This window comes from Chelmon rostratus, chromosome 5, assembly GCF_017976325.1.
Source record: "Chelmon rostratus isolate fCheRos1 chromosome 5, fCheRos1.pri, whole genome shotgun sequence".
Classification (NCBI taxonomy): domain Eukaryota; kingdom Metazoa; phylum Chordata; class Actinopteri; order Chaetodontiformes; family Chaetodontidae; genus Chelmon; species Chelmon rostratus.
Genome location: NC_055662.1, coordinates 1,436,341 through 1,461,243, shown reverse-complemented (window position 1 = coordinate 1,461,243; position 24,903 = coordinate 1,436,341). Strand labels below are relative to the sequence as shown.

General features: G+C 39.8%; 1 protein-coding gene across 1 annotated transcript; it reads right to left on the bottom strand.

The window, feature by feature from the left end:
- Positions 1–2,673: 2,673 nt before the first annotated feature.
- Positions 2,674–23,243, bottom strand: LOC121606344 (endophilin-B2-like). Its single transcript, XM_041936599.1, has 11 exons — positions 23,115–23,243; positions 22,373–22,514; positions 16,063–16,191; positions 14,852–14,985; positions 14,456–14,548; positions 11,887–11,949; positions 10,650–10,673; positions 10,401–10,490; positions 9,251–9,351; positions 6,876–7,077; positions 2,674–4,976 (listed from the first exon to the last, which is right to left on the bottom strand). Exons 1-11 carry the CDS (start codon positions 23,175–23,177, stop codon positions 4,869–4,871), a joined length of 1,149 nt encoding a protein of 382 aa, XP_041792533.1. The 5' UTR covers positions 23,178–23,243; the 3' UTR covers positions 2,674–4,868.
- Between the last annotated feature and the right edge of the window lie 1,660 nt (positions 23,244–24,903).

Below are 24,903 nucleotides of genomic sequence, written 5' to 3'. Positions count from 1 at the left end.
TTGCTCTTATTGCCATTTTATTGTTTTATTGCCATTTTATTGTTTGCATCTTTCTTGATGTCTTTTTATTCTGTTTAGTGAAGCACTTTGGGCTGCATGATTGCATGAAAGGTGCTATGTAAATAAAAGTTGAGTTGAGTTGTTTAGACATTTCATTCAAGGTCAACATCATGGTGACAATAGAAGAAAAGTGAGGGGATCACCAAAATCACTAGGATTTATAATCCAAGAGCTGTGAGTCCCTGTACAAACGTCTGTGCCAAACTTTGAGATATTTCACTGGATAAGTCTAAATGTTCACTGCTGTAGTAAAACATTGAGAGTTAGTGAGTCACAGAAGACTTTAGGCTCTGGACCAAAGCGTTGGACTCACTGACTCACTTTGCCATGCCTGGATCCATGCTGGCTAACAGCTGCTCCGGTGCTGAAGTCAGACATTGCAAATGGAGCAGGAACATCTGTGCTGTTATAATGGCCTCTTCTGCCACTGTAAACTGATGAGAATAATCAACGTAGGATGGTTACTTTAATAGCGCATTCCGATACAATTACTCATTACCTGTTCAAAAAGTTAGTCAGTAACCTAATTTATGTATCACAATGTTAAAGTAACATAACTTGATTACTTTCTATTACTTTTGGATTACCTCAATACCAAAAACAGAAAATTAAAGTTTTGTTTTCGTCAGTGGAATTGACGTTTTAATTTTAGTCTAATACCAGTCAATGTTTTAGTGGTAATTTTCTCAGTCAGTTTCTCCTGGCTGTGAAAAATCCATTGAGAAGTAAGAATACCTTGAACTATGTGATCTAGGCTGAGAAAGTGATACTGACTTACAGTACTTCTTTCATAACATAAAATGAATGCCTAATGATTAGGAAAAAAAGTGCAGTACAATCATATTTCCCCCACAGGTTGTATTCATTTTCTGCATATATCTACAACACAACAATCCTTTATGGCCTCTGCCTGTCTGCTTCCACAAAATAATCTCATGAAGCATTATTGATATTACAGATGTTATAGTAATCACATTATTGGCCTGTGAGGCCCCTCTGGCACCACACTGCATGATGAATTATGGGAAAGGTCACAGCCTGCTTTAATACATTGCTCATTACCTGACAAAACATAATTTTTTTTATGTTACATTTGCTAAATTTGGTGTCAGGCTTCACTTAGTAGAACTACAGTTTAAAAAATCAGCAGTTCTAAAAACTGCTTACTGCTGTTTTATTTCTTGCCTTGTTTTAAAAACAGAAGAACAAAGCATTTTTACCAACAACAGTTTTATGCAGTGTTCCTGAGTCCATGTAGTAGAGTCATTTATGCAATCGTGTTCACAAAGTGGTGAACTTTGATGGAGCCTTTCCAGGATGCCCCTTTCACACCCAGTCATGATACTATCACCTGTTCCTAGTCAACCTGTTTACCTGTGGACTGATCCAAACAGGTGTTATTTTAAAACATTTCATGTCATGTGTTTTAGGTTTTCACAGACTCTTAATGCCAGACAGGAGACAGGCATAAGTTTAATAGTTTAATGAATATTCAGCAAGTGACCAACATGGAGTCCAGTGGTGAACTGAATTCAGGCAGAGACTGATCCGGGTCTCCAGGAAGGGTAAGTAGACGAGGCATTAGATGGTCTAAGGTTCCACGGGGAGAGCAGACTGGCAGAGCGTAGACAAGAGCAGGTGAGCTTGGTACACCTGGGCACAAAACACAATCTTAATGTCAGGCAGACCTGAAACAAATGGGTAGCAAACTGAGAGACCAGTTACACAAAGAGGTCTGTTTCTCTCTCTCTCTCTCTCACCCAATCAGTCAAAGCAGAAGGCCGCCCACCCAGATCCTGGTTCTGCTCGAGGTTTCTGCCTCCTAAAAGGACGTTTTTGTGCTTGCTCATGAGGGAGTTGTTGGTCTCTGTAGGTAAAGAGTTTGGTCTGTACCTGCTCTATATAGGAAGTGTCCTGGATGGAACACAAAGCTGAACCTTTGTGCAAGTATGTCACCAAATCACCTGGCTTACCCGTTCTGAATGAACAACGTTGGTCAAAGTCATGCTTTTTGTAAAATATGACACAGATTTTAATGTATCACACGGAGGGAAAAGCAACATATCTGCCAAACATAAGGGGTTTTCCAGGATGCGTGGGAACCCTGAGGGCTTATCAAATATTTTGTTGATAAGATGAACACAGGAAAAGAGTAAAGAAATATCAATAAGATGACTCTTACTTAATTGTATTCTGTAAGACAACAAAACAGTGTAACCTTAGAAAAGAAAATGGGCTTAGGGTTAGATTACTAGTGGTACTCATGCATATTTAAATGTACTTTGATAAGGAAGCTATTCACACATCAAACTCAAAGAAAACTACTATAAACTTATTTTTACTAAATGTGTCTGTAATCTCATGCATTTTTTTCTGTAACTTTAACAGTTATTTTATTTTGTATCCTTTTATGCCGTTCCATGTTTTCCGTTACTCCCCAAGCCTGGGAATAAGCAACACACTAAAAACCGATGCAAGTACCTCCTGTGTTGATTCCACCGCTGGATGTGATGTTGGAGTCATGGTGATCATAGTGGCTTTTTACATGGATCCCAAAGTATGTATAGTTGCTGACAAAAAGTCAATGAAATTAAATAAATCTGACTTTACAAATCCCATATAATTCATTTATTCAGCTTGATTAAGGAACAGGCAGGCAACATGTACTTTGACAAAATAATAATACAAGATGAGGTACAACAGAATCACAACAGCATGAGTAAAAAAATTTTTTGAAAAATAAAATTCCCCCACTGTTTGTAAAACGAGCACAAGGGAGCAGGACATCCGATGTGGACTGCACGTGTCTGCCGACAATAATGATCAGCCCCCAGTCGTACATGCTTGTCCCATTGTTTAAAAGTAAGTAAGGAAGGGTTCACTCACTTCCTCTCTGCTGATGGATTTTTGCATTTTCATTGTGCTCATTTCACAAACAAATAATAAATAAATAAAAAGGACAGAGTGCATGCATGTACACATACTACTGTGAGACAGCAAATTCATTTTTGTGCACACATTTTGGTGCTATAGATCTCACACAAACAGATCACCTACATACTCCTATACACACGCAGATGTCCAGCAGGACAGGCTACTAGCTGTAGCACATGCAGCACGAAGACTGAACGCATTTTAAAGTATTAACAGACATACAGTAAGAGCAACAAACAGGAACGTTGTAAATTCAAAACACACTCATGGGCAAACCAGTCACACAAACACATGTGATAAGGAGTTACAGTCTTGCATGCTGTGTGTGGTGTACATTAAGTCTCTGAACATGTTGTTGTGAAGAGCACATTCTCTGGTTTGCAGAAGATGGCCTTAGGAGTTCATTCCCATCATCTTAAGGCAGTTAGGATGGGAGTGTTCATGTTTATTTGCTGTACAGGTGTTCATATTGTCCAAAGGGACACCTTCAGTACTGTGGAAAGGCATGGGAGGCAAATAAATAAATAAATAAATAAATAAATAAATGAGGGAAAGTCTAATCCAAGCAAGTGAATGACAATCAAGCAAAACTGTTGCTAGTAATGTTCCCTCCGACTGTCCACAAAATGTTATTGTCGCTTAAAATAACAGAGGAATTACATTCATTTCAATAAGCAGTTAAGGCAAATCTGCTTCCCAGGAGTTAAAGATGATAAAACATCCATGAAAAACTTCAGTTGCTGTTCTATAATTATTGTTCTTCAGTGTAAGCACTTTATCATATTTAATACTTTCACAAATTAAAAAAGAAAAAAAAAACACACAAGAAATACAATTGTGTCCATGTTATATTGGAAGGAAGGAGAACAGCAGCAGACATTTCTCTACTAGAAATAGGAAGTGGTCCAATCTTTAACTTTCTTTTATGAATCTAAAATAAACCTTATTGGCATGAATGGTTTTCCTTGTCCATGGCTGGTAATTACTGGAAATGTCCCGCGTCAACACATCGTAATGACCAATCTGTCACGGTGTGCTCAAAAGATCCACTGTCTGTTTGCCCACACGTACTTTCACTTCTTCAGTGAAGGCTGTCATACCGAGATGAACGGTCCTGAATGGCTCAAGTGACGGATAACACTTGTCATCGCCTCTTTAGACAGGAGAATCACGGAGGTGCTGTTATTGCATGCTTGTTTTATCCCTACTGCCGCCTTCTGAGGACAAACGCACCAAGCTGCTTCACTCAGAGTCAGATCAGTGCAACCTCCTACTTCTAACCTTAATACATAAACAGAAAAAACACAAACTTCATATTCATATTTTAGAGGCAACACAACTCTAGATTTGTTTCCATCAGAGTTCAGAAAAAAAAAGTATGAACAAAGGCGGCTTTAGGAAACGATGAAGACATGAACATAATTTGGTTGGAAATCCCTCTGAAGACTGTGTCACAGTTTGTCACAGCTAAACTTCATCCAGCCATGGAAAGCTCTACTGGAGTCGTTAGGATGCACAACAATAACTGATAAGAAAACCAAACAAGTCTAAAAGGAATGTTAAGCATCCCTCATGGGGACTTTCCCAAAATCAACAGTGTCTTCTGAGTCACTGCTGTCAGCGTCATGTGAATATACTTCAGTGTGTTCTGAGAAGCACACAGATGAGTGTGTGCATGGCTAACTTAACGAGTGTGCTAATGCTTATTGTGAAGGAGTGGTACTGAAGGTTACATGTTAGTGTAAGAGTGTGAATTCATTTCAGTGAATGAAATATCCTCATGGCTTTAGTAGTAGTACCCACTCACACGCATGCACGTGTGTGTGTGTGTGTGTGTGTGTGTGTGTGTGTGTGTGTGTGTGTGTGTGTGTTCTTTAGCTGAGCAGCTCCAGGTATGTAACAGGCACTTTTCCTTTCTGGTTTCCTCGCTCTCCAACCAGCCAGTCAGAGTCCATTCCCGGCACTGTATAAACCGTAATGAGCTGTAATAAAGAAGACATGGAAACTTTTAGGCCCAGTACACAGCTAGAGCAAAGGTTAGCAGGGATCTAAGAAGCTTTAACCAAATGAATTTAAAAAAAAAACAAAGGAAAAGAACTCGACAAAACAAGATCTGGCCTCTCATTTCATGGCGCGATGGCACGTGCTGGAAGAACGACCAGTGACAAGCTGGAGGGAACAGGCTGAAAAAGCGGGATTATTTTATATATAATCATGAAAACTTTCATGAAATCAAACTGCTTTATGGTCTTCATTTTTTCAGCAATAGCCACTCATAGATTTACACTCTGTAGTTACCTCTCTACATAGTCGTCGTCATTGTTAGATGTGGGATCTGCCATTTCCACACTGGATTCAAAAGACCTACTCACGCACAAGAGACTCACATGAAACTATAGATCTTATAACAGAGTGTTACTTGTAATTGGATCTGACTGATATCAGCCTCACTGTTTACTGTTAACTCTCCTACAGTTCTATCAGAGCTGGGTTGATTTACTGAAGTGCTGCAGGTGACAGCCTCCTCAGTGAGGTGAGCAGCTTCACTGTGACCGCTGCTGTGTGAAACCTTCGGGCTCTGTGCGCAGCCTGACATCAGATCACTATTGCAATCATTATTGATTATTGACTTCTTTTTTAAGGCCATGCAGGTTTGTTTGGCTGCTTTGTACACTGATACATCAGCTGCTCTTCTGTTGTATTTCTGACAAAACAGCTCATCAACGCGTCTTTAGTATTAAACCACATTTTCTATTACCACTACTATCGACCAGCCCGGGACTTTATCAGGATGACCTCGCTAAAATGAATGCAGTCTAATACAGTCCTGCAGTGACCCCTCTTCATGAAGGCTATAATGTTCAGTTTTGTTGAAACTGTTCTAAAGAGGCGTTTATTCAACTCTGATCATTTTGTCGGATGTGGATTGTGGTGCTGTTGAACTGTACAGCATTACACAGAGAGGGGTTTGTTATTCAGCCTATCCTCAGTGATTTAAACAGGACAGGGCGAACAAAATGAAAAATAATAATAATAATAATAAGAAGACTCAACTGACAGTGTCATGCAATAGAATTCCAGTGCAGATGATGTATTACAGGGCACAAAGGCTCCATTTGCACTGTGAAGTATGACAATGATATGAATCACATCCTATAGCATTCACAGTCACCAGACCACTCAATTAAACATCTATGAGAGATACTGGCCTTACAGTGCCCTCCACCAGCAACATCAAAACACCAAGCGAGGAGACATCTCATGGAACAAAGCCCCACTGTCCACTATCTGTTCCACTGCTTTTATTTTTGATGTTTATGACTGGAAGAATAGCAGAGTCAACTTCTGCTTTCATTTTCCTAATTATTCATACACTGGATTCCCTCAACTCAGAACTTCAACACTCAATTCAATTCAGTTTTATTTATACAGCACCAAATCACAACCAGAGTTGTCTCAGGACACTTTCCATATAGAGCAGGTCCAGACCGAACTCTTTATCTACAGAGAGCAACAATTCCCTCATGAGCAAGCACCTGGTGACAGTGGCGAGAAAGAACTTCCTTTCAGGAGGCAGAAACCTCTGACTATCAGAAGCCATCTGTCCCATCATTTTCAATTCAGGGTACCTGGAGTTCCCAAGAACTACAACGCTGCTAACCTAATCAGATTTCCTCAAGGAAAGATAGACTTCACTACGACCAGAAAAACTGTATCACCTAGGAAATAAAACATTAACCTTCAGGTAAAAGTGGAGACACATTACTTGAATCAGCACATGCCACAAGAGTGAGGCTGTTGTTTAGACGAAGGCCTAGAAAGCTTTCTGGCCGGTGGCCAGCAGTCATTACTTGATCTGCAGGTTGATGATGAAACCTCACCTCATCAGCTAAAAGGGAGAGCTCACTGGAGTCAGCAGCATCGTAATCGTAAAGGACTTTGGCCTTGCGGGTTCCTGTAGCTGGTGCCTGAACTTCCTCAATCTTAAGTGTGTCAGTCTCAGCAGGGCTGCTGGTGCCTTCTGATGCAGAGCCAGCAGTAGCCATGGGCTGAGTGGAGTTCAGAGCAAAAGCATTGGGAAGCCTGAGGGAAAGCAGGCACATGTGATGGTTAGAAAACACATCTAAAAGAAAATATACAGAAATAACAGAATCATAAAAATGACTGGGCATGTGTCTAGCAAAACTGGTTCAAGTTTATCTGCAATTCATTTAATGTAGGGAAATACGATGGATGTAACGGCAGTGCGTCTCAACATGTGTCCCTCTGCCTTCAGATGACTGCAGGGGAAGCTGTTCATTCAGAGTAAAGCAGCAGATAGTGTAAGAGTCACTCCTGCTGTCTCTGCCACACAGAAGCCTGGAGGGGATCATGCATTTGGTCTCGTGTGTGTGTGTAATTACCAAATATTTTGGTAATTAGCACTACCATTAATTCAGGGCTGCGGTGGCAGACACCTTACACCTGGTGGTGCTCTAATACATTTGTTAAGCACTGTTTCTGGTAAAATGGACTGTATTTATATAGTGCTTTCAAACAGCGATGGACCACTGACCTTCTGATAAGTGGACGAGCGCTCTACCTCCTGAGCCACAGTCGCCCCTCAGTCTCAACGTCAGTTACATCTTATGATGCTCTGGATCTTTGCTTGAGGAAAAATTTTACTAACTGGACCTCTTTGAATTTCTAATTGTATTTATATCATTATTTTTCACTGATTTTGATGCTGATTTAAACAAATCCTCTGGTTGGAGAGTTTAATTAAATTTGTTTTTTTACATTTAACCATTATTCTATTATTTCTGCACATTTCCTCTGCTCATCTAGTTTGGTTATGTTGATAAAATCACCAAAGTGGCAGGAGACTGAAGTTGCATAGCAGGCAAACTGTTGGCCAGAACATACACGCAAAGAGAAAGACGAACCGAATATGCACACGGGAAGACAACCCATACTCACAAGAGACATGAGATAGTGAAAACGATTTGTCAAGAAAAGATCCTAAAATAGTCAGATAAAATAGTCAGAATGAACATAAAAGTAACAATATTGTGCAAATTTGAAGCTTTTCTGGAGGACATAAATTAACTGGAATCCCATAGGGCATGTAAAACTTTACTTAACCCCGTATGAACATAAAGAGCCAGAGCCTGCAACTGGTGATGGCAGTGCTGCATATGTGGTGAGAGTGTTCAGTGTATGGCCTTGCTGAGAAACATTTGGCATATCAGATTTGCAAGACAGGGTACTGCAGTCACAGTGAGCTAGTTAGATGAGGAGCTGCAGGCAATAGATGCCTACTGCAGTCTGAGTTCACTCTAACAACACCCTGCTGCCTGCCCTCTCAGTCCAGGAGAAAAGCTTTCAATCTGTGCCTGCATCGTGGCTCTGATTCAGGCTGTTCACGGTACGCCCTGCTCTGTTATCCCAACATGGATGTCCTTATTCTGAAAATATCTGCACTGCTTGAACTGATGTTCTGGGAATGGGAACTGCTGCACCATGATTATTGATTAATCAATCATTCAGTAATTGTTACCATCCTTCACTGAAAGGGTAGGTATTGGCATACAGCTGGTATACCTACAGACCTACATCATGCAGATCTGCAACACTGTTATTTTAGCCATGTTTTCACCAAACTCTTTCAGTAAAGTGACCTTGAAACCCGTTCCTACCCCATCTATCTACCCCATGTACCCAAACCCTCGATCTGTTTGGTGTTTCCACCACAGACAGTACTCTTAAATGCAGCAGGTTGTTAGCGAGGCTTTGGGGCTGACCCCCTTCACTTGTCCAGCAAGTGGGAAACAACAGACAAGACTTTTCTTGGTCTATAGAAACTGCAGCATTTATTACCTGACACTGTAAGCTATACTGAAAATCCACTGCCAGATTGATAACTTACGACTGGTTCTCTCTGACCAATCACACCAATCAACACTTCAAGGCCACATCAGTGTACTAGGTACTTAGGTACGACGGTAATCAAAAAATGGAATGAAAGGAAGTGGTTGTACTGGTACCACTCATAACTTTTAAAAATGGAAACAGAAAAATAACCATTCTATTGCCCAGAACAGAACCGGACTGCCTGGTTGAAACGTGGCTTCAATAATTTCACACCATGACACAGTAGAAGCCAACTGCTTATTTTCACTGCACACTGTATGAAGATGAATGGCTCCCCATGTAAAGCCACGTGACACTTGTGTGAATCACCATCAACTCATGCAATCGCCCATCTGGTTCTCACCTTCCAAGTTCTTTCTGCAGTTCTTGCATGTGGACATGACAGCGTTTATAGTAAGCTGCTTGGGCCTCCACAAACTCATGGAGGCAGCGCAAGTGGTTGACCTGCAGATAAGAAACAACAGTAACTCCTAAAGAAACACATGTTGCTAATGAAGCACTGAGCGTAGCAGCACCATGCATTACACATGATGATGCAGTAATGTGTAAGTAACCGATTACTGCTGTATTTGGTGGAGTAAATTTAAACTATTCTATCTACTGTTGGGCAGTTTAATCCACAGTCAATTCCTAATCTGAGGAAGAAAGTCCTATATATAATTAGGTCCTAAAAATCTTATTTTCTCAAAAGAAAAGTTTCAGTGTAGCAAGAATACAGTATTCAACTGTTTTTATTTTAAATCAAAGTATATTTAAAAAAACTCCATGAACAAGAAGAGCCTACATGTTGACAAAACTGAGACGACTTGAAAAAATGACACAGCTTGCTGCAGTAGAATTATAAAAAATTAAATTAAAAAAAAAACTTGAAACTGCATTGAAAATAGGTTGGTGTATTACTGCTGCACTGCTAGGTTTTTTATTTCAAGAAATTAAAATCAGACAAAAATGACTTGATAAAGAGGTTTTGTGCAACATTTTGTGTGTAACAATGTAACTAGTACCTAAAGTGGTACTCAGCTTCTGCCTCTGGACATTTGCTTCACTAGGGTTCATTCTGGAATTTAAATACTAAATTCAAAAGGATTACCCTGCTGAGGAGTCCAGGATCATGACTCTAATCAAAAGGGTTCAAGAATAGTAACCATTATAATTTGGGTTGTTAGAAGCGGGTGCAGCTCAATTTTCTCTGGGTTTTTATGCGCAGTGTTTAGTGCACTTCACTGTATTATAGCTCTACAGAGCCTTTCACTGGGTTTCTGTCATCCATTTTTATTCTAAATAAATACTAATAACTTCTGAGATTTAAATTCAAATAATTAACAATATTGTACATATTGTACGTTCATTTAACAGCATTAACATTATTCAATCTGCATTAATTATTCAACGCTGATTCAACTAAATGTCACTGAATACAAATAAAGGTGAAAGCTTCCCTTTAGTTTTACTGAGACACTGACAGAAGTGGTGGAGGGGGAACGCCTACATACATGTGTACTACTGATGCCCTCCAACAGCAGCCGTGTAACCTCTGCTTGGCGGTCAAACTCTGTCTGGGCCACTCGCAGTTCATGCTCAGCCTGGAACAACAGGACGAGTATTAGTGTCCTTCAGAATATTTGCCATGTGTGAAGTCCAGATTTGAATCTGGAGACATGCTTAAAGGTAATGACTGACAATAAATATGAGAAGCTGTTAACAATATAACAGATAGTAGAATACAACATTTCCACACTCACTTTTTCCACTTCCTCACTCCAGAGCTGACGGATCAACACATACAGCAAAAGAAAACAGAAGTTATGACAAGGTTATAACCAGAAGGTCGTCACTGGTGTGATGTCTCATTCTAAAACGAGAGGCACTAAGCAATTTCTAAAAAATTGCTTAGTGCCTGGAACTCATTCTCTTGACAGTGGTCTGCAGAAAACATTTGTATATATGTATTTTGATGGTTATGGTTAAGTTAGAATTTGGCAGATTGTTATTTAATGTCTGATCAGCCACTATCTGTTGCTGAATGAAACTTTATTTGTATAGCACCTTTGATACAAGAGTTGCAGCCCAAAGAAATCACATGCACAAATTGCTGCACATAAAATAGTCAGAATGAACATAAAAGCAGGGATGGTGGTCAGCAATCTAAGACTTAATAGTCAAGAACTCAGAAAGTTTTCGCCTTGTGTGCACATTCTACCAATCAGCACCTCTGAAGCAAACAAGCAGGACAGAGAGATTGTCCGTTCCACACACAGAGACACCAGCGGCCTTGATGAACCAAGATAAGCCTTTTTCAGCCTACTCCGGAACGTCTTCCCAAATGTCCTGTATTTTGTTGTTTACAGTGTTTTAATCTAACAGACATAACATGTCCACAATACAATTTCATATGAGAATGTTGTGTTATTTTTCTGTTTGTCTGTTTCAGCAGCATTTAAAGAATAACATCTTGTTTCTGTTGACCTCACCATGCTGTAGTTACGGGTGCAACAAAGCACACCTTTAACCACAGCCAACGGTCAGAAGTGCAATAGATGAGGCAACAAACAACACCCTTGTGGGTTATTAGACACTTGTTATCAATGGCATGCCAACATTTACCATGACTACATAATATCAGACACATATGACATATGACACAGAACTCTCGTATGCAACTCTGAGTTCATGATCAACATTGTTACCAGATGGAAACGCCGCCTGAGTAAACATAGTAAAGTAGACATTCACAGCTACAGTACATGTTTTGGAAATTCGTATTAAGGGCCTTTTAAAGAACAATAATAAAAATTGTTTTTTTTGTCCCACCCACTACAGGTGACCCTTTCATAGCCAATAATCTAATGCAAGAAATTTAAGATTAAGAAGCACTCTGTTTCTGTTCAAGAACCACATAGACCCTGACATGGTTACATTATTTCATGGGATTATTGTACATGTCATCTTTTGTTTAGTAAAGCAGAAGTGTCTCCTTACCGCAGAGGCACTGGCAGAAAGCACATAGTTGCGTGGTCTGGTCTCCTGAAAATCTGGAGCCATCTACAGAAACAGTAAGTTTTTTTTAACATTCATACTATTTGTACTCAGTGTATACATGGCATCATACTTCAGCACATATTACTCTTCAAAAATGCAGACAAAACAATCAGAAAACAGCAGAAATGAATGATGGCGATCTTGAGGAGCTACAAGACAGCACAGATTGTTGTGAAACTGTCAATCTGTGCATTATAATCAGTAATAATTCAGTTTCGCTGTTATATCCACACATTAGGTTAAACATCAATGTGATATCAATGAATGACAGCTATCAAAATCACATTTATGTCAGCAATAATAATATGGAGGTTCATACGGATAAAAAACCTGATCTCAGGATTCATTTTCTTTGCCTCTTTAATTTAAAATAGTTTAATACAAGTTTTCCAATTCATTCTCAATTGAAAAGGGCAGTTATGTACTTCAGCCACCTGCAAAAAGGAAGAGGGGGTTGGAAATGAATAACTGTGAGCACATTTTTACATAAGGTGTGTCTGAACTCATAAAAAGGTGTAGGGGGGTGATGCAACACAACACTATGTAAACATCCCCTCCAGCACCACTGAAACTAGTGACTAATGGATTCACTGACCTGACTAATCAACTGTAAACAGGACAGTTATTCCAAGCTTCAATGCTAGTCAGCAGCAGTTTATCATGCTCATGCCAACATGCATTCAGACTCAGACGTCTGACTTCATCCATTGTCATACTAAAAACAAAAGCTCTGATAAAAGTCAGACTTTGTTTTTATTCAAAGTTCAAAGGTGAAACAAAAACAAGCCTCAAGAAAAATGGCAAGGGTTTTAAAGGCATTTAGATCATTGTGAAATGGGGAGCATTATCAATTAGGACCTCATGTTTCAGGCATGTGACTTGGCTTGTACTTGTGGTACAAACAAAGTGTGCCAACAGCTTTTTGTGCAGAATTTCAAATGAGGTGAAAAGGAAGTCTGACTGAAGTACAACTTATTTGGGCCTATGAATGTCACAGCCACCCCGCTGGCAAAGTAATGTCATATTCTCAGCCTGAAGACTGCTTAGGGCCAAGAATGAGTAAAACTGGTCCTTCCAAGACAATGGACACAATAGACTGAAAGGAAAATCGGTGGGAAAAAGCAGGATCCCTGGACTTTGGAGGGTAAAAAGTGTTCTAGTGAAAAGTCCTAATGGATTTGTACCCATTTCCAGAGAAGGAAAGAAAGCAAAAACCTGTTACAGGCCGCAAAGCCTCCACATCTTTACAACAACCATTTCTATCACTCTAACAGCCAACTAATTCTTACAGTAAAGCCTTCATGCATGGATACTGTTGGATGTCCAATCAGTCTGTGTCAATCTGTATTACATAATCCTGGCATTTGTCTTGTCATGTTCATTCCAAAACACTAACATTACCAGAAGGAGGCTCGAATATTGAAAACTTCAGACCCCACTGCCTTTGTCATTCATTAAAGGTCTGCCATTAACTACAGCTGTAACTGTTGCACAGGAAGGGAACCCATGATTCTAGAGCACTTTCTATGTTGAAATAAAAAGTTGAGTGGATTGAGTTGAGGTATATCTGATCAAGTCTTGGTTCGGTATTTCTTTTACGTGGGCCTCCTGTTTGCAGCATGTCTCACTTTGAGGTTTCATTGTTCATTCATTGTCAGCAGATCTTCAGCAGACTAGAAGTGACACATTTTAAATTGCCTGCTATTACAGGAGTAATGTTTAAGTTTAGAGAGTTCTGAAAACATATTTCTATGACAGATACATTTTAGATATAATACTCAGGTAAATCATGAATGCCAAGCTGGACCACAGCCTTTGAGATTGTTTGTGAATTTCTGCTAATTTTGAATGACAAATATTGTACTTAAATCTCCAGAGAAAAGAAAGTAAATGTTCTTTAGCGTGGAGCAAATATCAGAATAAATCTATGTTCCATAGAAATTTTCAATATATGACTAAATTAATTATCACAACCATGAACGCACAGGTCTGACATCCCTTCATCATACAGACTTGCTTATACACTGAACCTAAATTTAGTTGTGATGCAAGACTTACATGAACTGTCTACTGTACAAAAAAATAAAAACTGGTGACCTGGTCATGACCTGGTTGCTGAATTTAGTCATAAAACATCATACTGTTTAATATGCTACAAATTTCAAGCTTTCCAGACAAAGAGTCAATTTCAGGTCATAGTTGTTTCTTTCACTCAATTGCTTTGCTTTTTTAGTAACCACTGGTAAATAGTTTTTTATCACCAATTAGTAAAAGGCACAGAAAATCTATTCAAAGCAAGTGAGATAGAAAAAACAACTTCACATGAGCATCATACTGGAAATAGAAATGTCTTTAATACTCACTTCCCCCTCGCACTGCAAAGGTTATGAATATAAAGACAGTTAGCCATGGTTAATGCCAGCACCACCAAAAGTTTTATTACATCAGAATGATAATGGGAACGAGTGTGAGGATGGGCCTGTGGGTTGGGATGCACAAAAACACTCACAGCAGCCTTAGCCTCGGCCACCTTGGCCTTCTTCAGGCGTGTTTTACAGGCGTCCAGGTCCAGGCGAAGATTCTCCAGAAGACGACGTTCTTTCTGAAGTACATACAATGACACGATCAGGGAGTAACCGTTCTAGCTGTGCTGGCACAGTGCAATGCAGGGCTTGGCACAGCACAATTAAAGCAGCCTATATCATGGCCATAGACATGCAGACACAGTGTCTCACAAGTGAAAGTAACCATGCTGACCTCTGGTGGCTATGTTCACATTTTACTTTTTACAATTTTTACTTATGGGCTGCTGTAAACTGTCAAATTCAGTAAACATATTGTAGCTCATGCATTCTGACCACATTTTTCAACCCTCCTCAGAGAGGATGTGGTGCTTCAGACTCACTGAGATGGTCCTCCAGTCTCCTTCCAGAAAATTCCTGAGAGGGGTAAGAAAGCTGATGGCTGAGGTCTGTAGGAACTCCCTCTCTGCTGCTCCTAGTCTTCTCTCACACTCACCCACCTCTATCAAAGTGCTCCCTGCAAGAATACAGTAGATCTATTCAGCACAAAGTTTTCACTTCAAATCCCACACTCTTTCCAGGCCTTGCCCAAAAGTGTGTGTAACAGAATTCAAAGAGACTGAAGACCCTAAATTGGAAAAACAAGAATCCACCAAGTACATAAATTAAAAACTTCATCATTATGACTTCCCATTTGTTGTGTAATTGATCAGAGTCTACATTCAGATTGGTCACAGGTTGCTCCCAACAATAAAGCTTATTTTAAATTTACTGTGAAATCAGTGCAGCATGTACCCAGGGCTTCCAATAGAGTTCAGAATTGCAGACAAGCAGAGTATTTATTAAGACCTATCTGAAAAGACAATAATAAATCTAAATCATAATTAACCATACCAACCAAAAGCAACAATCCAGAAAATTCACTTAATCAGCTGCTTGCAGGCCTTCTGGCTGTCAGTCACATGGTGGAACAGTATTTCTTCATGTGCTTGTGTTAGATCACACTTCCACCTATAGCTGTAAAGATTAGTCCAGTAACCCTCCGCTTGTTCTAGCCTCTTCACTGTGAGGATCTGTGTGTATGTGATCAAAAACCTTACTATGATTGGGTTTTACACTGCTGGTTGGTCAAAACAAGCCATGTGAAAATGACACATTGCAGGAAACGATGTGTACAAATGTGGTAGGCAGTACAGGCTGTGGTCACAGCGGCGTTCATGTCACGTGGAGTTCATGTCTTTTCAGAGATGCTGGCAGGTTCTCCTCGCTGTGTCGGAAATCCCTCCCAGTTACTCTACAGGACGCTGTAATTTTAAACAACAGATCATGGACACATGCCTCCTGTGTATCTATAAAAAGAATAACAATATTAAGGACACAAAACTATTTAAACCTTTGAAAGCTTTGACTGACATATAATACACCCTAAAGCAACATGACCCAGACCACCTTAAGACGCGGTTAGGATAGCATTCGAGCTGCAATACATCGACACCATGTCTTTTTCCTGATCCACACACAGATCAGACGCAGGATAGAGATAGGCTCATGTTTTGACCCCTGGAAGCTTGTTTTTAAGTGGCTGCATACTAACCATATGGAGTTCCTGGACCAAATTCCTTTGCTGCATCCTGCATATATTGACCCAGCAGCTCTCCATTGGTAATTCTGGAAGGAGCCTTCCTGTCCAACTTTTCATAGAGAAACTCCTCAATTCTGGCACCTGCAGAGAAAGTCGAAAACAGTTTCATTTACGGCGCAACTGGGAAACAACAAAGCAGCTGGAACATTTATTTGATTTTCAGCTCACACCAATTAAGTGAAAAGTATACCAAAAAATAACAACGTGCCACATGAAAGTTTTCAGCTTCTTGTAGCTCCATTGAGAGGTTTTATGGTATATTTCCTACACATGTATAGCTGAGTCTGAGTCACTCTCATCAACCCCCACAGTCAGCACAGAAACTCTGATAAACATACTGAACACTGTCTGCTCAAAACAGCAGACAGACACGTTTACTGGGTGGATAGTGAACATAACATTCTGGAGCATCTAACAAACCCCTAGTTATTTTTCTCACGAGTCAATGGAGACCACAACAGAAATTTCAGACTTAAATTCACCAGGTGTATCTGCTGGATGTAAAGAAAAGAAGTATAATGGTTCCCTCTGAATTTTAGTGGACTGAAAGTTTAAAGTTGCACAAAATAGAAACACTCAAGTGAAAAAAACAAAACAAAAACAAACAGTACTGGCAATAACCCTTACTGTAATTTAACACTGGTCACATTGTGTGTTTTATACCCCAGTAAATTTTCATGTGACAAATCCCACCCCAATAGTTTAAATGCAAAATACAAAAAGTTTGAAATGTTTTAGAAATCACATTTTAATTAAAGGACCAGTGTGGAAGATTTAGGGAGATCTATTGGCAGAATATGGCAGAAATTGAATACAATTTTCATATGTTTTCGTTCATATATTATTAGCTAAAAATAAGAATCATTGTGTTTTTGTTAGCTTAGAATGAGCTCTTAATATCTATAGAGGGAGCGGGTCCTCTTCTGCAGGGTCTACCATGTTGCACTGGCATGTTTCTACAGTTGCCCAGAACGGACAAACCAAAGAGCGCCTCTCACATTTAATCGTGGCCACCACAGGTTCTCAAATACGCTTGGAAAGCGAGGAGTGAGGTGAGGGGTATTCAGCAGGTTGCAATCGTAACTTCACCACTAGATGCCACTAAATCTTCCAGACTGGTCCTTTAACAGGTGGAAAACTGATCTGTTCCTGCCACCGTGGTTTACACAGGTAATGTGGTGTGTGAGTGGTGTCACAGGGTAACACAAAAGGCCGTTTGTGTACACATCATGTATGACTGAACACTGCAGACTTGAGTCCACCCTCTCTGACCAATTGTCTCTCTGGCAGTAGCCTCTCTAAAATCACAACTGAATCATAATGTGTAAGTGATGTGTATATGTCCGTCAATTAATATATAAATAAAGGAAGTGCTGAATTCACCTGGTCTTCAGTGTTTACATTGATATAATGCAGGGATGTTCACAGCATTTCAGTTTCAACCAGGTGTCTGACTCTGACCACATAACTGTAGTCACAGGAACTAGTTAAACCCGTCCCTGTTGGGGTTGCCTGGTGGTAATTTTAGGATTCACTGTGTGTACTCTTGTCTTACTGTTAGGGGTATATGTACAGTGGTGAGGGTGATGGGTAATTCATACCACCAAAGTCAAATGTCTGTTTTGACAAATGAATATCATGGAAGAGTAGAGTCAATAGAAAGCTACAGAATTTCCAAGGTCATTTCCAAGGTTTCCAAGGGGAACTGGACTTGTTTGCGGTTCTAGAAAATGCAGGGTCATGGACCCGCCAAGCTATCATGTGAGTCATTGAGGTCACATGGGCCAGGGTGTTAATGGGTCAATAGACTACAATGGGTGGGTCCTGGTGTGAAGTAGTGGGGTTTTTCCACCTAACCATCACATGAGTCATCGGGGTCATCTGGCTTTTGTTGTGAATGGCTGTTGAGCTGCCTGGGGAGGGGTCTGAGTACAGCATTGTAAGTGGCTAATGAGTGGTGTCTTAGGCCACCCACTTGGTTCTGGTCTTTCCAGTTTGACAAGAGTACCATGACAATCTCCAGAGACAAAAGCTACAGTATGTACTGTATATAGGAAACATGTTTTCCACAAGAACACTATGCAGCGAACAAACAGGAGCCAGGTAGTTCAGGGGCTCGTGCTCCAGAGACAATAAACTGTGGTTTTGTATGTATTCCAGAGTATGTCTCAAATGTTATGACAAAACATACTGTGTAGTGTACAGTACTGCTTTTCATCATTATTTATTATACATACTGTTACTGATCAGTTTTCTGAATTCACACAATGAATTCTACTGTTAATGACGCATTGATAAGAGGTTGATGACATGATTTGAAGAAACTGATGCAGGATTCACTGAGACTTTAAAATGAATACAAAGAAATTACTCAATGAACAGCTAGCTAACTGACAAGCCATAATGTATTTGTGGAAAACTGTACATTTAGACAGCCTGCAGCCTATGTGAAAGAAAACACACAATAAAAGTTAAGTATGGTTGACATACTCCACAAACACAGACGTCACTACACACTGTCACAGAGTGCTACATGTAGCAGGAGGAATGAATGTAGTGAGAACAATGTAAATGGTAAGAATGTTGGGAGCCAAATTCTGAAAGGTATAGAAAGCTGAAATTCTGCCCTAATATTCCACAGGATGTCAGTCTGTCAGTCTTTCTTGCTGAGAAGGTGATGTGTGATACACTGGTGTGTTTCTGTCCATATTCTAAGATGAACCTCTGCACTCTCGCAGCTCCCTTCACAACTTCAAGACCCACCCTGAGTTGTGCATCGAGGACTCAGAGCCTCAGATATCCCTGATCAAATAAAGCAGAGGAACTTTAACAATATTATTGTTGTGATTCATTAAAAAGAGCAAACATTGTGATAGTCAATTATGCTTTTCTGGAAAACCAATTCAAAACCAAGGGGAAGGGGAAAATGTGCTTTCTTCTGGGGCAACAAACTATGAACATATTTTCACAATTGTAATTGTAGTGTCATGTAATATTTTAATGTTTTATATCACTTAACTTTGACAGTATTTGTTGTCACTCAAATGCTGCATGGAAGAAGTGAAATAAAAATGTGCAAACATGTAGGCAAATTTTATGAATTCGCAAATGCATTTTTTGAAGAATAATAATATGGAGGATTTGATTTTCATTACAGTTAAAAGTTATTAGTAAAGAGTGTGTTTTTGTTAATTCATTTAGCTGAACAGGCAAGAACTAATTCTGTGGCAGATCTAAGTACATAAAAGAATGAAAGACAAAAAAAAGAAATATGGGGGCCACGCACAGAAATTTGGTGGAGGGAGGTGTCTCTCCACTGCACCCTAACCCCTTGGGGCAAATTTGTGATTTTGGGCAATATAAATGAAATTACTTAACTTATTTTCTGTATTTTTTAGTAAGGGATACAAGAGGTTTCATTGCATTTTTTTATTTATTTAATTTTTTTTTGTTTTGGGGGGGGGGGGGGGGGTTTATTACTTTGACAATGACATGACTGAAAAAATAAAAAAATAAAACTGTGCGTGTAAAACAGAGTGTGGGAAAGAGTCTCTACTCTGTATATCATGTTCAGGCTCCTCTTGGCCTGGATAGAACACGGACAAATGCTAACAAGCACACAAATTTGACAAACCAAACCAGGAATAAATACTACTTCTATTTTCCAATATGGACAGAACACTGAAATATCACACTCCAGCTTTACAGCAAGGTGACAACAAATAAGATGAAATGAAAAACAACTTCCATATAGAAAAAAAAACACAAAAAAGGGGGCAGGAATTTGGCTTTCACTGTAACAAACCATTTGGCTTTAATTATCATTAACAAATGTAGAGAATGTGCTGACTCACAATCAACTGTGAGCCAGAGTAAGATTCACTCTATGTCCTGCTGGTGGTGGTCAGCATCAAAGTCATTGAAGCTCTGAGTCTCTGAGGATTAAGAATTTCATTTGCAGCCAATTTTGATCTCAGTACCAAAGACTCATGTGTTAATGTTCATCAACTACTTCTCTGTACTGACCACTGAAAGGCATGAAAGGTTTCCACAGCAGGGCATTATACAGGGAGGCAGAATACTCACCAGTGTGATCAACTGTTGCATGGAGAATCAAAAAGTCACACGTTAGAGCTCCCTATTCTCCAGTATGTCATTCCATATCACTGTAAACCTACAAATAATGCTATTAACATACAAGATATAAAGTATAGGATCTCTTTGAATAGAAGTGCCATTTCAAATATGTTGATGTTACCTTCTTGCAGTGTTTCACAACTAACAATTGACATGAGGTTATGTGAGTTACAGTGCATGACTGGGTTCCAATTCAGAAAAAAAAAGTATTGCTTCAGTCTTTTCACTGTTACTATTAGGAACATACCAGTGGCTTTACATGTTTCAGCCTTTGAACTGCAAATCATAGTGTCATGGATGGGTCCCCAAGTTGTACAAGACACATTTCTGTTCCCAGATGCATGCTATTCTGTTGGTTGACTGTTGGTGGCAGTAACGTGCAGAGAGGCACAGCATATGCGCTGATAAAGGCAGTGAAGATGAAGACTGGTAGTTAGTAAACATGGAGAGAAAGAGAAGATATGTAAAAATTGCCTAATTTGCCTCCAATGAGGAAGGAAATACATTCATCACATTTGGTGAGAGACACTGAATATAAACGCAACTATAGTTTGTTTACAAGAAAACGAAACGTTTCACCTTTAAACTCGATGAGTGACAAAGCCAGTGATGTTAGCAAATGTAACAAAAAGTCGACATCATAAGATTATCTATGGTGAAACATTTTACAGTTTCATAATCAACCTCAAACATGGCTTAGCTCTGATCAAGGCTTTTCACATCCCCTCAGTGTTGTGTATTTACAGTATACACAATATTAATAATCCTACAAGAAGAACAACACGTGTTAGACAGGTGGGCCACGATGACTCGTCTGCCTTCAGGTCACTGGTAAGAATTTAACTGAAGTTGAACAACTGGTGTTACGTGCAGTGCAAAGAGAATACTAACCCTGCACCATAAAACTGCTAACTAAAGCAAATTATGAAAAAACATCTCAGATTCAGGTAAATTTCAAATTTCAGATGTCAGAAAGTCAGTGAACAGACTGACGGGAAGAAAATCAAAATTGTACCTAAATGTGACATAAAAATAAGGCAGCTGTGATTAATTACATACTGGATCTAGTGAAGTTGATTTTCACAGAAACCATGAAATGAACTGAAGCTACTGGATGCCTAAACATAAGAAATCACCCCAAACATGGTATGGCATAAGTACACTTTGCAATATAGTCAGAAGTAATATAGCATACACAATGTCTAGTTAATGGGTTAAAACATCCAATGCCACTGGTTTGATCCTTTCAGCACTACTGGTTATATTTTGACTCAAGTATTGAAGTCTGTAATACTACTACTACTACTACTACTACTACTACTACTTTTGTATTGACCACATTCATGAAATGAACTAATCACACTGATGGCAAAGAACAACATTCAGTGAAAACAAGTATTCCAGTGGTAAACATTCTGGGGTTGGGTGGTATCCAATATCTGATAGAGTAAAGCTTCCCCAGGTGTTCTCGTGGTTAACAGTATGAGCAGCTGATTAGAAATCACACTGGAGGACTTTGAGGGAGCTGCCAATCATTGCTGTACTGTTTCCTGCCACAACGTGGCTACAGTCAGTGCACTCCAACTTTCCATCTTAAGTTACATTACAGATTTTAAAATGTTTCTATGTTAGTATATTACTATTATTATTTTCACACAATGACAAAAACGTGATACATTTTTACTCTCTGAACAACATCTGAAACGGAGTCGTAACGGTCAATAACAAACAGCTATTTAACAACAATTAGAAAACCCAACCCTGAAACATTCTTGAAGTTCCACGACCTATGACCACGGTTTCATCAATCCAGAAAATGCTCTTACATTTTTCCATCAGTGTGCAAAGTCCATCTTTACTCTATTTTGCTGCTGATAATTCATAAATCACTTTAGTAGTGTTTTGCATTGCATGACAAATATTTGATAATGAATATATTGCTTAATACACTTAGTAACCTCCACAAAGAGTATGTTATCAATGAGCTACTCGTTCCTTTATGTTGTTGTTGTCTAACATAATTTCTCTTGTAGTGGGAATAGCACGTAGTTCTGCCTGAGGAGAACATGTAGTCTAGAAAACTCTTTCCACCTCTGATTATGAGATGGCTGTACTGATGTCATACTTGGGTTGGGCTGCAGCAGGACCTCAGTCTGTCTGTAGATCTTCTCAGTCCAGTGTTTGGTGCAGTCTGCGCGGCTCATCAGGTTCTCAAAGTGAGCGTCCAACTCAGTCTTCTCCGCCTGGCCCAACTTCTCCTCTGTGAACTGAGGCAGAGCACACAAACTGTCACCGGGGAGCCAATGAAGCATGTTCCCATCTGTCCTGCGTTAGTCAGCGAGCTGTTCTACACAGCTGGGGAATCAACGCGACGTCGTGATGTAATGAAGGGTCCGGTTCGCTACCTGGTCTTCACGACCTGGAACAGTCTTTACCGTCCCCTCTACCCTGACACCCACAAACGTGGCCACATGAATAATAGTACATACGTCTATTACAACTTGCTAAGCTATTTTAGCTGATCGATGCTTAATTTATACTAGCGAATGCTAGGCTAGCTTTCCCAAAAAGACAGTAACATCTGACAACACTGCCAATAATAGCATTTGGCCAGCGCTGTTTATTGACAATGTAGGCCTAAACTATAACCAAGATATAACTGAATATCAAGCAATTGTATCTACTTCATATGCTGTCATGTAGCGTTAACATTTTCTCGGTAATTCCATATACTGCCAGGTCAGATGCTGTAGGCTATCGTAACGTAACGTTAGCTGAAGTAGGCAACTTCACCAACAGCTGGCTGCCAAAATGAAAGGAAGCATTAGCCTAGCCATAGCACTGTGCACGAGGATTTCCTAAGTTACCTGGACAGCTCGTGTGAAGAACAGTCCAGCTCCGGAGGCTAATTTTTTCACATTGAAATCCATCGTATTTCTATCTGCGAGCTGGTGGTTTACGTTACACTCTTGGCAGCTGACTACTCTTCTTTTTCCTCCTCCTACTTCTTCTTCTTCTTCTGCTTCTTCTTCTTCTTCCAATTTTAATAACGGTTGGAGAACCAGCTCATAGGTGAATTATCGCCACCTACTGGCCTGGAGTCAAGCTCTTTTCATTGCAATAATAATAAATAAAGTTTATCATTTCTGGTGTTCATTAGTAATTTATTACAAGATTGCACACTTTTCATGAGGTCTTTCCTAGTAGATTCCCTAAAGTATTACTGTGCTTTCCACCATTCAGTACTGATATTAGTTCCCTTCTTTTTAATCATACCTCTTGCAATCTATCATGTTTGACACCATCTAGTTTATTACAGTGTGTGCATAGTCCAGTAGGGTACTTACCTATTCTATGGAGTGTTTGATTTAGACCTGTATGTTGTATTCTCTGATGGTGAATGACCATGCCTTCCTTTGGGCTCCTGCTTCGTATTCCACCAACACCTACATCTTTTTGATTTTTGTAAAAATGTCTTCCTGTGTGACTTAAGTCCAGTGTTCCTGACAGGTTTTGCGCATACAGTCCTTTATGATAGTTCTAACTCTGCTTTACTTAGCGGTACTTGCATGTCTATTAGGTGCTGTTTTAATGATTCTTTAGCCAATTTATCTACCCTCTATTCTATTGCCGTATGTTTCAAAACGTTCAGTTTTTGTTGACAGAGTTTGAAATGTGTGAACTCAGTTTTAAGTGTATTACTGGGGTCATAGTCAAAGGTGTTGTTGTACTGAACTACATTAAATTGAGAGGTGTACATACGAGGGGGGCAGAATATGAGAAACACCTCTGAATATAATGCAGCTTAGTACAACAACACCAACAACACACAAGAGTACAAAATGCATGCTGCCTTCAAATTAATAATAGTAATAAATAGTGTTAATATTATTGCACAGAAGAAAATATACAAAACAGCAAAAAATATGTAATATTGCACAAAATGTAAAGGATATGAGTGTATGATGGGAAACAACATCAGCACAGTCTGATGTTATGTGCTGCAGGAGTTGAATAATCTGATAGCTGTTGGAATGAAGGACCTGCGGCAGCGTTCCTTCTTACACACTGGATGCAGCAGTCTGTTACTGGAGGAGCTGCTACGGTCCCCCACTGTGTCATGCAGGGGGTGGGAGGGGGTGTCCATGATAGATGTCAGCTTGGCTAACATCCTCCTCTCACCTACATCCTCAGTGGTGTCCAGAGGGCAGTCCAGGACAGAGCAGACCAGTTTGTTGAGTGTCTTTCTGTCTCTCTCAGGGGGACAGCTTCCACAGCCCCAGCAGACCACTGTGTAAAAGACTGCAGAAGTAACTTAGAGTAAGTGGGGGGGACTGTGGCTCAGAAGGTGGGGCGGTCCTTCACCTATCAGAAGGTTGGTGGTTCGATCTCTGGCCTTGTCAGTCTACATGTCTGCATGTCGAAGTATCCTTGAACAAGATACTGAACCCAGTGACAGTCCACATGTACATAGCTATTTTTTTAAAAATTCTTTACCCCTTCATTCTCAAAATCATCCTGTCCACAAAAGCAATGTTTTAGAAACCTCTGTGCAAATGAAAACACAAAAACTCAATCAAACCACTGTCAAGATGCCAGATGCATGCCAAACCAACAGTGACCCTAACCCCAAAGTCATGCTGGCCAAGCAGGAGC

Excerpts from the sequence above, each read along its gene's own strand:
- LOC121606344 (XM_041936599.1), bottom strand. The coding sequence starts at position 23,177 with ATGGATTTCAATGTGAAAAAATTAGCCTCCGGAGCTGGACTGTTCTTC. Across the intron at positions 9,352-10,400 it reads AGGGCATCAGTAGTACACAT|GTCAACCACTTGCGCTGCCT; the intron begins GTATGTAGGCGT and ends TCTTATCTGCAG. Across the intron at positions 4,977-6,875 it reads TCTCCCTTTTAGCTGATGAG|CTCATTACGGTTTATACAGT; the intron begins GTGAGGTTTCAT and ends TCTTTATTACAG.